Raw genomic sequence first — 15,288 nt, 5'->3', positions numbered from 1 at the left:
CAGCCTCCCCAGTGGCTGGGACTACAGGTGCACGCCACCACACCTGGCTAATTTTTGTATTTTTAGTAGAGATGAGGTTTCACCACGTTGGCCAGGCTGGCCTCAAGTCATCCGCCCGCCTTGGTCTCCCAAAGTGCTGGGATTACAGGTCTGAGCCACCATGCCTGGCCACTGTTATATTTCTTATTGACTAAATGATAGGTACTTTGACCTATTTAGTTGTCCATTTGCAAGGATCTCAGTCTGAAACTAAATAAGGTGGGCGGGGTTTCACACAAACATTTGTGTTAAACGTATCAACTGTACCTCCCCAGTTCCCCCTACCCTTACGTTATTTTGAAAATATCTTGAGACTAATAATTAGGGTTCAAGAAAATAAAAGTATGTGGCAACTTATGATCTCTTTCTTCTGGTATTCATGCCTTTGTGTGATGCCCTATCCTGACTGTGGGTAGGACCTGACTGGCTTCTAACCAATAGAATATGGCAAAAGTGATAGGCAATCTCTCCCATGATTGTGTTACATCACATGGCAGGGTGATGGATGTCACCCTGTGATCACATTACATTGTATGAGACTCAGTCTTGCTAGCTTCATGAAGCAAGTGAGCATGTTGAGGAAGCCCATTAGGCAAAGAACTAGGGGTTCTAGGGCCATTAGTAGCTGAAGACCCACTTCAGTCAACAGCCAGCAAAAAACTGAAGCCCTCAGTTGTACAGCTATAAGAAAATGAATTTTGCTAACAACCTCAGTGAGTTTGTGGAGCAGATTCTCTCCCAGTTGGATCTACAGATGAGTACACAACCTGGCTGATACCTTGATTGTGGCCTGTGACCAAGAGTGACATGACATACCACCTTCTGAAGTGCTGAAGGAAAAAAAAAAACTTTTGCTATAGAATAGTAAATCCAGTGAAAATATCCCTCAGACATGAAGGGAAAATACTTTCCAAGACAAACAAAAGCTGAGGGATTTAATCAACACCAGACCTGTCCTACAAGAAATGCTAAAAGGAGTACTTCAGTCAGAAAGAAAAGGATGTTCATGAGCAGTAAGTAACCACCTGAAGGTTAACAGAAAAACACAGAATATTATAACACTGTAATTGTGGTGTATACACCACTCTTATTCTAAGTGGGAAGACTAAATGATGAACCCATCAAAAATAATAACTACAACTTTCCAAGACATAGACAGTACAGTAAGATATAAACAGTAAGTTAAAAAGTGGGGGGAGGGCTGGGTGTGGTGGCTCACGCCTGTGATCCCAGCACTTTGGGAGGCCGAGGCGGGTGGATCACCTGAGGTCAGGAGTTTGAGACCAGACTGGCCAACATGGAGAAACCCTGTCTCTACTAAAAATGCAAAAATTAGCCGGACAGGGTGGCGGGCACCCATAGTCCCAGCTACTCGGGGAGGCTGAGGTAGGAAAATCACTTGAACCCAGGAGGCGGAGGTTGCACTGCACTCCAGCCTGGGTAACAGAGCAAGACTCTGTCTCAAAATAAAATAAAATAAAAAGTTGGGGGAAACAAAGTAAAGGTGTAGAATTTTTATTAGATTTATTCTTGTGTGTTTACACTCAGAATGTAAGTTATATGAGGAAAGGGACTTTGTCTTTTTCACCGTTATATTCCCAATGCCTATAGCTAAATGATTTAATACATTTTGCTGTACCAGTGAATATCACTAGTTCTGATGAGCATCACGACACCCTTAACTGGTTGTAAGGAAACTATGAAACATAAGGGGTTTGCTTTTTCTGTTAGCATAATTTTGGACCAGTAACTCAACCCATAAAAATGTGGGCTGTCGCTTTACCTCTTTTAGTAACTTTGGGTAATTAGTCTTTTCTTTTGGGGGTGCTAGAGGTATAAACTACACTTGAATAAGTTTCAAATCATAAGGACAAACGTGGTTTCATGCTTTATGATTATTGCTCCACTACTGTAGCCCTTGCTACACGGACGCTGCCTTTAATGAGAGGGCTGACCCAGAGGAAAGATATGTGCAAAAGCAAAGTGAGAAAGGAGAAAGCAGAATTTATGTTATCTGTCATGTCTGTTTGGAATGCTGTAACAAAATACCATAGATCAGGTGGCTTAAAAACAAGAGAAATTTACGTATCCCATTCTGGAGGTTGGGAAGTCCAAGATCAAGGCATTGGCAGATTTGCTGTCTGGTGAAGGCCCACTTCCTCATAGACAGCCATCTTCTCACTCTACTTTCACATGGTGGAAGTGCAAGGTACCTCTTCAGGGCCTCTTTCATAAGGGCACTAATCCCATTATTGAGACCTCTGTCCCCAAGACCCTATCATCTTCCAAGGGCTCCATTTCCCAATACCAACACCTTAGGGGTAAGAATCTTATCTACTGTACTAAGGACTCCAAACAGTTGGCACCTGCCATAGCTCACTGTGGTGAAGATGGAGAATGGTGGGAGCATGGGGTGTGAGAGACCAGTTTAGGAGGCTCTAGAAGCAATCCAGGCAAAAAATTACAGCTGGAGTTAGGAAGATGTCCCTTTTGGCTCTGGGCTGAACTGTGCAGCTATGAGGCCTCCTGTCTTCCCTACTCCAAGCCATCCTGAGTGACTGGGTTTGGCACAGCAGCACTGATTCTGCTGATGTTTCTTAATGAAGATCTTTGGTACTTTGTATTTACAAATTCTCACTCCTGATCCATTTTTCTTTAACCGTACATTAGCTTGAAAGGTAGTCATTAACTCATGGTTCATTATGTGGTGTCAACTTTAGGAAGACCTCCCCTATCTGAGCTGGTCTGGTGATAGTAATGTAGTTCTTTTTCTGATGGCAATAGTGGTGGAACGTGGGCACAGTGCAGCATTCACGTGTGCTCTGTAACATACAGCTGTCTCCTTCATCAAGACAGTGATATTCCTTCTCTTTCAAAAGTTTGTGTCCTATAATCCCAGCACTTTGGGAGATATCCCAAAGGCAGATAAATATGTTATTTTCTAGCCCAGGTTATCTTGTCTTTAAGTAAACCCACTTCTTTAACAGGAACTCATTGCCAAGAACTCCAGTGCTGAATTTAAAAACATCCAAACCCTTTTCCAACCTCTTCTACTTCTGTACTTCAAACTAACCCCCTCCAATCTTAGGGAATCATAATCATTGGTTTTAAAGAAGATTGTTTTTAACATTCAGTTATACTTGTGTACCCCTAATAAGAGGAGTTGCCTCATCATTTTTACTGGCCTTTTATTATGAATAAAATACTTTTAAGATGTAAAAAAAACTGGGCGCGGTGGCTCAAGCCTGTAATCCCAGCACTTTGGGAGGCTGAGACGGGCGGATCACGAGGTCAGGAGATTGAGACCATCTTGGCTAACACGGTGAAATCCCATCTCTACTAAAAAATACAAAAAATACTAGCCGAGTGAGATGGCAGGTGCCTGTAGTCCCAGCTACTTGGGAGGCTGAGGCAGGAGAATGGCGTAAACCCGGGAGGCGGAGCTTGCAGTGAGCTGAGATCCAGCCACTGCACTCCAGCCTGGGCCACAGAGCGAGACTCCGTCTCAAAAAAAAAAAAAAAAAAAGATGTAAAAAAAAGGGAACCATGACCAAGGATTAAGTGAACGTATCTATTTTTATTACGAAACATTAAATTTTGACACATTGCCTCATTTACTTTTTTAAAATCTATTATCTGACTTACACCTATTCAGCAAAAATGCCAATAAATTATATAAATCATAGTTTGGGTCTTTTTAAAACTAGGAACATAATATGTTTTATGATAAACAATAATACTAAATCTGAGTTGTATGAACTGTTAACTTGAAATTTGTTTTAGATGTTTAGCTTAAAACAAAAAGAAAACCAATCACATTAATACACTGTTGCAAAAGTTTCTCCGGAACACCCTCCACATCACTGTGTGTCAGCATCCTTCGGCTTCTTCACTGAGGTACGGAATGCAGCCATATGTAGGTGTCAAGGCACTCATTCTAAGCTGTCCTATCCTGCACATCTTAGCAATCACATTAGATGGAGGGCTGATGATATACACTAACTCCCAGCCCAGGCTATCTTGCTTTTAAATAAACTAATTTATTTAAAAGAAAATCATCAACTAAGGACTCAAACACTGAATTCAGAAATAATAATTCCAATTCAATACACATTCAGTCAAATGTGTTAGTACTTAAAAGTCACAAATTTTGCAAAGTAAACAACCAGTGAACTAAGGCAAATAGCATTGCCACCACATGCCTTAAAATGGTGTATTTTTGGTGTCTGAAGCTCTTTGCAAATTATATTTTGGGACAGTTCAGATGGATTTAAATAAAAGATGTATGTTCTACATAAATTTAGTTTTAAGGTTTTCAACATGGGTGGCAACATTACAAAAATATATCAATAGTCTTAATAGTGAATGTTTTCCACCTGGTTTCTAAATCTTTATTTTCCGTGGAGGTAAACCAAAGTTTAGATTCCATCTTCGGAGTTATGATATAATCTCTATCGTTCCTAGAGATTTTAAAGCTAGATATGATCTAGGTCCTTGCCAGGATCTTCACTTTCATCATCCTCATCTTCTTGGTCTCCAGATTCAAGTTCATCCTCTTCTTCAACCTAGAGGAAAAAGATGTATTTAATATTGTGAAAATCTGTTTATGTCACATTCAACATTTAACAATATATATTATTGATAATTTTTTTTTTTTTTTGAGACGGAGTTTTGCTCTTGTCACCCAGGCTGGAGTGCAATGGTGCGACCTCGGCTCACTGCAATGTCTGCCTGCCGGGTTCAAGTGATTCTCCTGTCTCAGCCTCCCAAAGTGCTGGGATTATAGGTGTGAGCACCACGCCCGGACAAATTTTGTATTCTAGTAACTACATTAGAATATAAGCCATCTGATTTCTTTGATTTGATGCCGAAGGCTGTCATTTCTAATATGAATGAGACATATCAGTTAACTTTGCTGATAAATGGCTACACCTCTTTACACACATATCGGAACCAAACATGGCAAAAGATAATGACACACGTGGGTGACAACAGTCTTGTTACCAATCAAATGAATTCACTTTCTAGGCTTAAGGTCCAAAAGAAAATAGTGTGTAAGTACTGAAAACTGAACCTAATCTGTGTATTAAGTAAATTCAATGAAAATAGTGAAAACAGTACAGATGGTACCATATTCATGAACCTACATATCCATTCCTATAATATAGGCACAACTTTTCCATGCTACATTAAAAATCTTTTAAATGCATTACACTAAAACATAATACAAATCATTTTTGGAGACATTTTAATCTTACTGGATGACCAAGATCCTTGAGTTTATTCTTCAATGACAGTATTTTCTGATCTTGATCGGCCAAGAGCACCAAGAGATCATCCTGTTCTTTTTTAGAATCTGTAATTTCCAACTCTAGTTTGTCTTTCTCAGTTTGTAAAATGGCAATGGTACTATTAGATGAATCCAGCTGCTCCTTAATGGCAGTTCTTTCCTCAGACAGAGCTTTAATTTCATTCTAGGAAAAGAAAGGTGAAAGGCAGGAATCTAAAATTAGCACTCACTTTCTTAGAGTTTTTAACAAATAGTTTCTTTCTATGACAAATCACTGTACTTGTTCAACCTAAGGAATTTAGGGATGGAAGTTAAGGGTATAGGAGGTTTAACACACACAGTAACATGAATTTGTTAGACTGTTCATCAAAAATGGTTATTGCCAAAAAACAGTTGAACATCCAAAAAATAGTTTTAGTTAGCTATTCCTCAAAAAACCTTTAAGAGACTTAAAAAAAAAGTATTACCATTTCAGATAATCAGAGGAGTAAACAGAAATACAAAGCATTTTACAGCACAAGTCTGATTAGCACCAGAATTTTAGAACTCGAAGCTCAAGTTAAAAAAATTTTTTTTATCCCAATTTCAAGCATACAATTAAATGAAAAGAAAATAGCTTCAAATAAAAATCTATGGTTTAAAAATAAAATAATTTGGCCACAATCCAAAAAGCACAATTATACATTATTTTCCTTAATGTGACCTCATTCCTTTCTTCATGTTACTTATTCTGATGTCTCTCTCACACAATAATATGCTGACAGGACTTAATGTTCCTGTGTTCCACAGCTTATGGAAAATCTACATGTGGCTTGTGTATTAGCTACATTTGTGCCCCTTGTTTTGTTATTGTGAATAGATATTGATCTTAAAAAGAAAACACAGGCTGGGCGTGGTGGCTCATGCCTGTAATCCCAGCACTTTGGGAGGCTGAGGTGGGTGGATCACCTGAGGTCAAGAGTTTGCGACCAGCCTGGCCAACATGGCGAATCCTCGTCTCTACTAAAAATACAAAAATCAGCTGGGCGTGGTGGCCGGTGCCTGAAATCCCAGCTACTGAGGAGACTGAGGCAGGAGAATCGCTTGAACCTGGAAGGCAGAGGTTGTGGTGAGCCAAGATCGTGTCACTGCACTCCAGTCTGGTGACAGAGCGAGACTCCATCTCAAAAAAACAAACAAACAAACAAACAAAAACAAACAACAACAAAAAAAACCACCTGAAACAAAAAAATCTTCATTTGTGTCATCTTAAATCATCAATATAGGAGTGAAAATGTTGTGAGATAAAATTGCACATCATTAGCTTTCTTCATAAATCTAAGAATTTGAAAGATATATAACATTTCCTAGAGTTCATTTCATATTATACACGGTAAATAAAAGTTGCACCAAAAACAAACCTTTAACTCTTTAGTCTCTTGTAATAATGCTGACAGTCTTCCTTCTACATCAGTAGTTTTGGTGGCTATTACAGTCTCGGTCTCTCCTTGCACCTCAACTGATTTTGCCTGAAATTAGAAATGGAAAAAAAGATGTCTCTTAAACATTACAATCAACATGAACTCCCAAAGTGGTTATTTAATTTTTTTGCCTTTTGATATTTTACTTTCAATAACAGAAAATATAATTCCTCATGTATTTATGTGCAACAAAGTGCTCTCCACTGTCAGACGAGCTGTTCCCACATGGAAGAGCATCAAATCTCGTAAGAGTACGAGGAAGGCTGGGCTAAGGTGCCTCAAGGTAATTAAGCCCAGAAAAGTAATCAGCAAGGCAGCTCTAATGTAACTGTAACCCAGCATTTAATAAACAGATTATTTTTCAAAGCCTTTCCTTCATAAATTTCCTGTAAGTCCATACTTATAGGAAGTATGGACTTCATCCTAGATAGGTAGATAAATGGAGCCAAATATCATTATTAGTGAAAAGCAAATCTTTTCTCAAGTGCTAGAGAAGGCACTCCTGAATAACAGTTCTTCAGTCTTTCCTTGTCTTTTTTTCTAAAATACTAGGAAGTGGGGTGTTGACACAACAAATATCTAAAAATGTGGAAATAGCTTTGGAACTGTGTAATGAGTAGAGGCTTTAAGAATTTTTGAGGTGCATGGTAGACAAAGCCTATATCACCTTGATGAGACTGTTGGTAGAGATATGGATTAAGTGATTCTGGTGAGAGCTCAGAAAGAAAAGAGCGGAGTTGGAGAGAAGCTTCATGGTCATAGTGAGAAGAAGAATGCTGGCAGAAATATGAATGTTAAAGGTGCTTTTGGTGAGGTCTCAGATGAAAACTAGGAACACGTTACTGGGAATTAGAGGAAAGGCAATCCTTGTTATAAAGTGGCAACTAACTTAGCCAAATAGCGTTGCAGTGTTTTGTGGAAAGCAGAACTTTGTAAATAATGAATTTGGATATTTTGCTGAGGTTTCCAAGCAAAGTGTTGGAGTGCAGCCTGGTTTCTCCTTGTTGCTTAAAGTAAAATGTGAGAGAAGAGAGAGAAATTGAAGAAGGAATTGCTAAGCAAAAAAGAATCAGAATTAGAAGATTTGGAAAATTGTCAGTTTACCTGTATTGCAAAAGTATGAGAAAGCATGTTCTGGAGAAAACAATAAGGGTTTTTGAATATTTTATGACAGCAGAAAAACTGCCAGCTTGGACTGAAGGGACAGAAATAGAATGTGATACCAGCAAAATAAACTACTAAGTACTTGAATAAACTTATCTGGTGACTGACTATAAAAGGATTGCCACCATGAATACAAAGCCTATGTTACTAAACACCGGCTAGTAAGTAATCTAAAGAGAAGATGCTATCTGATGAGCTTGCTTCTTTTTCATTGTGGCTAAGAAATAATACATCAACCTTGTTTTTATTACCTTCCAGAGGAAAACCAGAAAATACTTACAAACACTTCTGTTTTCTCTAACAGTTCCTGCTTTTCTGTCTGTAGTTTGGTGATCTCCACAGATTGTGAGTTTAACTGAGACTTTAAAGTTGTCAGTTCCTAAGAGACAAAAATAGTTGAGTCATAACATTAAATGGTATTAATTTCATCAAGGAAATATTTACAGAGACATTTAAAAAATGATTTACAACTTCCTAGTTTTAAAATCTAACTCTAAAAAACTATTCTTGAACTTTGGGTTCAAGATGGAAAATTCAACACACTCATTTACCTCTGCTCCCTCCTGAACCCCCATGCCACAAAAAAAAAAAAAAAAAAAAAAATCATAAAGAGAGGAAGGGAGGGGAGAAGGAATAAAGAAAGGAAGGATGGGAGGGAGAGAGGAAGACACCTACACAAACAAAAACATATATTGCTCTCTTCTATAAGAGAGCAATATAATTGGGGAATTTGAGAAAGCCAGTAACAGTGGTAACTAACTCAGCACACCTGAGAAAGCTGAAAGCTAGGATGACCACTGAGAAAGTTAAGATAGTACCTGACTTACAATGAATGCATTAACTACCAGAAAGGTTGGGAACTGGTATCATTAGATACCTCTGGAAGTACAGATAAAAATGAGGTTAAAAACTGCACGGCTGGTTAAAAGACTATTTAAGAAATAGATCATCAGATCCCTGTCTCAATCTTAGGTATCAGGCAACCGTTCCTCCTTTCCTGGATGAAGACTTGAGGTTTATTATGTGGCTGGACAAAACAGGACATCTTTAGGGACCACCAAACATAGATGAAAGCAGTAGTACTACAATGAAAACCAGGGTATTAATTGAAAGTTTTTATTAATGTTGAATTTCCAAACTTCTCACCCTCTCCTCCCTCCAAAAATGTATAGGAAAAGAAAGGCAATTATAAAAATGGCTCTCAGCAGGAGTGATTTCTCCCCATATCCCCCAATCTCCGAGGACATCTGGTAATGTCTGGAGACACTGAGTAAGTGGTGGGACAATGGCAAGTTAAAGGCTCTTTTCTTTTGGTTCTCTTTAAAATTTCTATCATGTACCTTTATGGCTTTTCTAATTTAATTATTTTGTTTAGTTATTAAAATGAGTTATAGTTTTCTGTATACAGTATTTTACTATATATTATAAAAAACACAACTGTCCCTTAAAAAATACATACTTTTTTTAACAATCTAAAGTTTATAAAAGTAAGTAAAATGGAGAAAGTAAAATAAAAGGCAATTTGCTTTTTATAAAAATATTAAAGTTTCACTGGGAAACATAATTAAATAGCTTATTTTTACTTAGGATTTACAAACTAAGGCTATGTATTAGTAACTTAATTCCCTTTAATTTTAATACAGTTCTAGTATAGGTAGACTTAATAAAACCAAAAGAGCATATTAACCTTCCCACACAAATAAAACATTGTGAACAAATATTGGAGACCTGAAAATCCTCAATGATAAGTGATTCTTTTTTTAAACAAAGGTCAGATATTTAGAATCTACTCTGAGGTACATGGTCATTATCAAAATAAGACAAAATTTCTCTGTGTTCAGTCATTTCTCTTTCAAAGCAGCCATGTCAGTGGACTAGGGCCAGTTGATTAGTGGAGGGGGAAGGAAGTCAGTCAGTCCTAGGTTAGTAAGGATGGTCACTTTTTTAGTATTGCTTGGATTACAAAAAAAAAAAGTATGCATTTCTTGGCCAGGCGCAGTGCCTCACGCCTGTAATCCCAGCACTTTGGGAGGCCAAGGCGGGTGGACTGCCTGAGGTCTGGAGTTCGAGACCAGCCTGGCCAACATGATGAAATCCAGTCTCTACTAAAAATACAAAAAATTAGCCGGATGCAGTGGCAGGCACCCGTAATCCCAGCTACTTAGGAGGCTGAGACAGGAGAATCACTTGAACCTGAGAGGCGGAGGTTATAGTGAGTCAAGATGGTGCCACTGCACTCCAGCCTGGGCAACAAGAGCAAAACACCATCTCAAAAAAAAAAAAAAGAAGCATGCATTTCTTTTATAATAAGAAAGAAAGGAGAGAAAGAAGAAAAGAGAGAGAAGAAAAGAGGAGGAAAGAAAAAAAAACCCAGAACCTGTTTGGGGATAATATACTCTAGAGTTTTCTTCTAATTGCTACATTATTTAATTGTAAGTGTACACAGTTCATTTCTCTTTTTTGATTCTTTTCTTGACCAATACGTTTAAATTTTTTCATTGGAAAAGGTAAATCTGTATGATCTAGTTTAACAGGAATTTATAAATACTATAAGCAAGTAGAAAACAGTTTAATTTGCTTTTCTAGATGTTATACATTACCGCAGAAAAAGTTTATTTTACTTTTTAGCTGGAGTCATTTAATTGAGATATACGTAAGTTTACCTTTTGTTTTTCTTGTTTTCAATTCTAAAATTCAGTATTTTTTAGACAAAACAGTTTAAAAACCCCATACATTTAGTCAAGCAATTATCATAGTATATGAAAATTAGGCATAAGATTTTACATTTTCATATTTGCAAGTCATAAATTTAAATTTTTCATTGTTAGTTCACTTATAATCTATAAATAACACGGGTGAGATGCGGAGATTTTTTAAAAAGAATATCTCTGAAAAAAACACAAAAAAAGCAAAGTACCATTATCATATAAATAGAAATAGCTTCTGGATTTTCAAATGGTTGTCTTAACTTAAATTTTACTTACATCTGCTAATACAGTTCTAGATTTGTGAAACTACAGGGCTGTTATTCTATTATAATTAAAATACGACAAATTAGAATTGGATCAAAGTGGAAAATTACCTGTTTTAATTCTGCAACTTGTTCAGAATCTCTAGCTGAAACTATTGCTGAAGACTGTTCATTTGTGCCAGATGTTTGGGAAGATTTCTACAAATAGCACAAAAATAAACTATAAAATATACGCGGTATAAAGAGATGAGAAAAAACAAAACAGAACTGTACACATATAAACTATATCATATGTGTGCTTACCAAAAAATTTACATCAACATTTTAATTTTTATGCCCAAGATACAAATTCAACACAGCACATATTGTCTACAACTTTTTAATGGCTAAAAATCCATTTGTAGGCCAGGTGCGGTGGCTCACGCCTGTAATCCCAGCATTTTGGAAGGCCGAGGCGGGCGGATCACGTGAGGTCAGGAGTTCAAGACCAGCCTGGGCAACACAGTGAAACCCTGTCTCTACTAAAATACAAAAAATTATCCGGGTGTGGTGGCGTGCGCCTATAATCCCAGCTACTCGGGAGGCTGAGGCAGGAGAACTGCTAGAACCCGGGAGGTGGAGGTTGCAGTGAGCAGAGATTGTGCCACTGTGCTCCAGCCTGGGCAACAGAGTGAGACTCTGTCTCTAAAGAAAAAAAACAAAAAAAAATTTGTAATTTATTAAATCTAAGCATTTACCTGTGTTCATATGGAGAAAGAGCATAAAAGCAGACATTTATTAAATAATTTCTATGTATTAGAAAGTATTTCACTTAAATCTCACAACAATGAACTAGACATTACCACTACCATTTTACAGATCAGGAAACAAGTTTAAAGAGGTTAACTAAATTGCTTAAATTCAATGGAAGCATGGAAGCTTAAACAGTTTGACTCCAAAGCTCATCCTGTAAAATCTTTTTTTTTTTTTTTTTTGAGATGGAAAATCTCCCTCTTGTTGCCCAGGCTGGGGTGCAGTGGGGTGATCTCAGCTCACTGCAACCTCTACCTCCCGGGTTCACACGATTCTCCTGCCTCAGCCTCCCGAGTAGCTGGGACTACAGGTGCCTGCCAGCATGCCTGGCTAATTTTTGTATTTTTAGTAGAGACAGGGTTTTGCCATATTGGCCAGGCTAGTCTCAAACTCCTGGCCTCAGGTGATCCACCCGCCTCGGCCTCCCAAAGTGCTGGGATTACAGGCGTGAGGCACTGTGCCCAGCCCATCCTGTAAAATCTTAACATATGATATTCTGGCTTAAGAGATTCAAGGAAAAAAAAGAAAGAAAGAAAGAAAGAAAAAAAAATGCAGTATAATGAGAACCACTCTTGAACTCTTATTTTAAATTTTTAAACATTTACTTACCAAATTTTCAATCACAGAGTCCTTTTCAGTTAGCTTGCTCTGTAAAAGTTCCTGATTATTTTTTAATTCTTCTATCTCTTCTCGCAATCTACCAATTTCTTCTGGTTGAACGCCATTCATCTGAGCCCCCTCACTGTAAGAACCTTGATGCTGATTGTCTTTTCCTGTTAGACAGACATAACATTTTAAAAGCCAACGGGAAACTTAAGCTTTTCATTTTTGAACTAGAAGATTCAAATATATAATTTTCTTAATTCAATTACTTTGGCAGCACTTTTGCAATCACATTTCATCTTTGCAGAATGGTATATTGATAAAAATAGTGAACTGATAATATTTTCTGGATTCTGGGAGAAAAAACAGCACAGCCTTGTGTGGCTTGCATGGCCTGGTGATCTATGATTAAGAATTACAGTAATTTTAATTCCACTTCGGTCAACTGAATATGAGAAAATAAAATCCCTTTAAAAAATCTTCACAAGCACTGTAGGATAACACTATTTATAAGCAGTGGAGCTCTTGCCATTTTCCAGGCACAACTTAAATTTTTCATTTATTATTTCATTTAGTTCTCAAACGTTATTACTATCTCCATTTTGCAGAAGAGGAAACTGAAAGATTACACCAGTCATTCTTAATCAGCTATACGTTAGAATCACCCGGTGGGCTTGTACTAGTTACTGATCCCTGGACCTAACTCCAGATTAATTAAATCAGAAACACTATTGTGGTATCAGCATCGGTATTTTAAAAAAAAAAAAAGAAAGCATCTCAGGAGATTCTAATATACAGCCATGGATGTGAATCAATCGGCCAGATAAACACGTAGCAAGAAGCTTGGACTTCAATCTCTAAAGGTCCAGTCTTAACTACTCTTAACTATCATGCTATTTTGCTTTAAACTCCAATTTACATTTTTTGTCACCATGATTAAGGTTAGAAGAAGACTAGTCCACAAAAATAATCTTTTACTTTGTCTAGCTCTTGAGGAAAGAATGACCTAGGTGCTATCACTGTGATGGCTCAGCTACACTTACCTAGCTGTATTTTAAGAAGATTATACTGGTCTTTGTGCTGCTGGATCTGAGATACTTGCTGTGTGACTGCCGTCTGGAGCTGTTCATTTTGACATTTTAATGTGGAAACCTGCTGCTTTAATTCCTCAAGTTGCAGATCCTGTGGAACAAAACATAATTCATGTGTTTTAAATTCACACTAGTTAGCATTAAGAAGGTGAACACTTTTAAAAATTAGAGGTCACATTTTGGGAGAGTATGCTAAAGTGCTCAACACTTCCAAAATGATTCAACAATTAAGCAACTTGGTGTGTTAATATATCCATCAAGGCCAATTAACATGCAGTAGAACTACAAGATTTCAAGGAAGTCTCCATTGATAAACACCATGGCACAGCCTGCAATTATAGTGGGAAATACAATGAAAAAACTCCATTTTTGGTCACAAAACCATTTAAAAATTTACATCAAACTAAGGAATTTAGCATATGTATCTATACATATGCATCTATATTATTTTCAATATTAAAAGACAATGAGAAATACAGGAAATTGATAAAAGAGCTTCCAGCTTTTACCATCATAATAAAACTATAGTTGGAATTTGACGTCATTTTCTTTTTTTTTTTGAGACGGGAGTTTTGCTCTTATCGCCCAGGCTGGAGTGCAGTGGCGCGATCCAGCTCACTGCAACCTCCGCCTCTTGGGTTCAAGCAATTCTCCTGCCTCAGCCTCCTGAGTAGCTGGGATTACAGGCGCCCGCCACCATGCCCAACTTATGTTTTTGTATTTTTAGTCGAGACGGGGTTTCATCATGTTGGCCAGGCTGGTCTCAAACTGCTGACCTCAAGTGATTCACCAGTCTCAGCCTCCCAAAGTGCTGGGATTGCAGGCGTGAGCCACCGTGCCTGGCCGGAATTTGATGTATTTCTTTATTTTCTTCTAATTTTTCCCCAATCCATGGTTTAAAATTTGTCATAATCCGTCAATATATAATTATGTAGCCTTTAATTTACTTAACATTCTATCATAATTTCCCCATATTGCTACACAGTCTTCAAAACATAATGTTTGATCCTCACTAATTAAGTAGATGCAATACAATTTATATTCAATGTTTTTGATGCTAAGGTTGCGTTCCATTTATCTTTTCTTTCTTTTTTTTTTTGAGACAGAGTTTTGCTCTTGTTGCCCAGGCTGGAATGCAATGGTGTGATCTCAGCTCACTGCAACCTCTGCCTCCCAGGTTCAAGCGATTCTCCTACCTCAGCCTCCCAAGTAGCTGGGATTACAGGCATGTGTCACCATGCCCAGCTAATTTTTTGTATTTTTAGTAAAGACGGGGTTTCTCCATTGTTGGTCAGACTGGTCTCGAACTCTCGACCTCAGGTAATACGCCCACCTCAGCCTCCCAGAGTGCTGGGATTACCAGCATGAGGCACTGTGCTTAGCCACTGCACTCCAGCCTGGGCAATAAGAATGAAAATCTGTCTCAAAAAAAAAAAAAGAAAAATGGAAAGCAACCTTAGCGTCAAAAACACTAAATATAAATTGTATTGCATCTACTTAACATTGCTTTCCATTTTTCAAAGTGACAAATTTCATTACAATAAGTATTTTAGTTCATATAATTGTTTCCTGAATTTTGGAGAATTTCCTCAGGATGAATTATCAAATGTCATTCAAAGGATATAAACATTTTATAGTTCTAGATGCTTGTGGTCTAATACCAAACAGCATTTTAAATGGTAAGAATATTTAAAAAGAACATTTCTAAAGGAGTTATTGGAGTAATTGTGTCAATCATTCTTTTCTTTTGCCAAATCAACTGTATTTGCAGCCCCAAGTATAGACTCTGTATCACATTCCAGCAATTTGTTTTTCATTACTTGCATTGTGTTGCATTCATTTTTCACTGTTCCAAAGATATTATTACATTTTACCAAC

At 37.5% G+C, this 15,288-nt stretch overlaps 1 protein-coding gene across 2 annotated transcripts in view; it reads right to left on the bottom strand.

The window, feature by feature from the left end:
- Positions 1-3,596: 3,596 nt before the first annotated feature.
- USO1 (USO1 vesicle transport factor) overlaps positions 3,597-15,288 on the bottom strand; it is a 90,408-nt gene continuing 78,716 nt past the window's right edge. For both annotated transcript variants that reach the window (XM_011966178.1, XM_011966179.1), the window contains 7 exons: positions 13,363-13,501; positions 12,326-12,489; positions 11,036-11,122; positions 8,234-8,332; positions 6,730-6,837; positions 5,298-5,513; positions 3,597-4,604 (listed from right to left, as the gene is read on the bottom strand). In XM_011966178.1, the coding sequence (XP_011821568.1) occupies positions 4,515-4,604; positions 5,298-5,513; positions 6,730-6,837; positions 8,234-8,332; positions 11,036-11,122; positions 12,326-12,489; positions 13,363-13,501 (903 nt within the window). In that variant the 3' untranslated portion in view covers positions 3,597-4,514. The remainder of the gene's footprint in view (positions 4,605-5,297; positions 5,514-6,729; positions 6,838-8,233; positions 8,333-11,035; positions 11,123-12,325; positions 12,490-13,362; positions 13,502-15,288) is intronic.

This window comes from Mandrillus leucophaeus, unplaced genomic scaffold, assembly GCF_000951045.1.
Source record: "Mandrillus leucophaeus isolate KB7577 unplaced genomic scaffold, Mleu.le_1.0 Scaffold75, whole genome shotgun sequence".
NCBI lineage: Eukaryota > Metazoa > Chordata > Mammalia > Primates > Cercopithecidae > Mandrillus > Mandrillus leucophaeus.
Note: the sequence above shows the minus strand (reverse complement) of the source record. Positions and strands in the feature narration are given on the sequence as shown.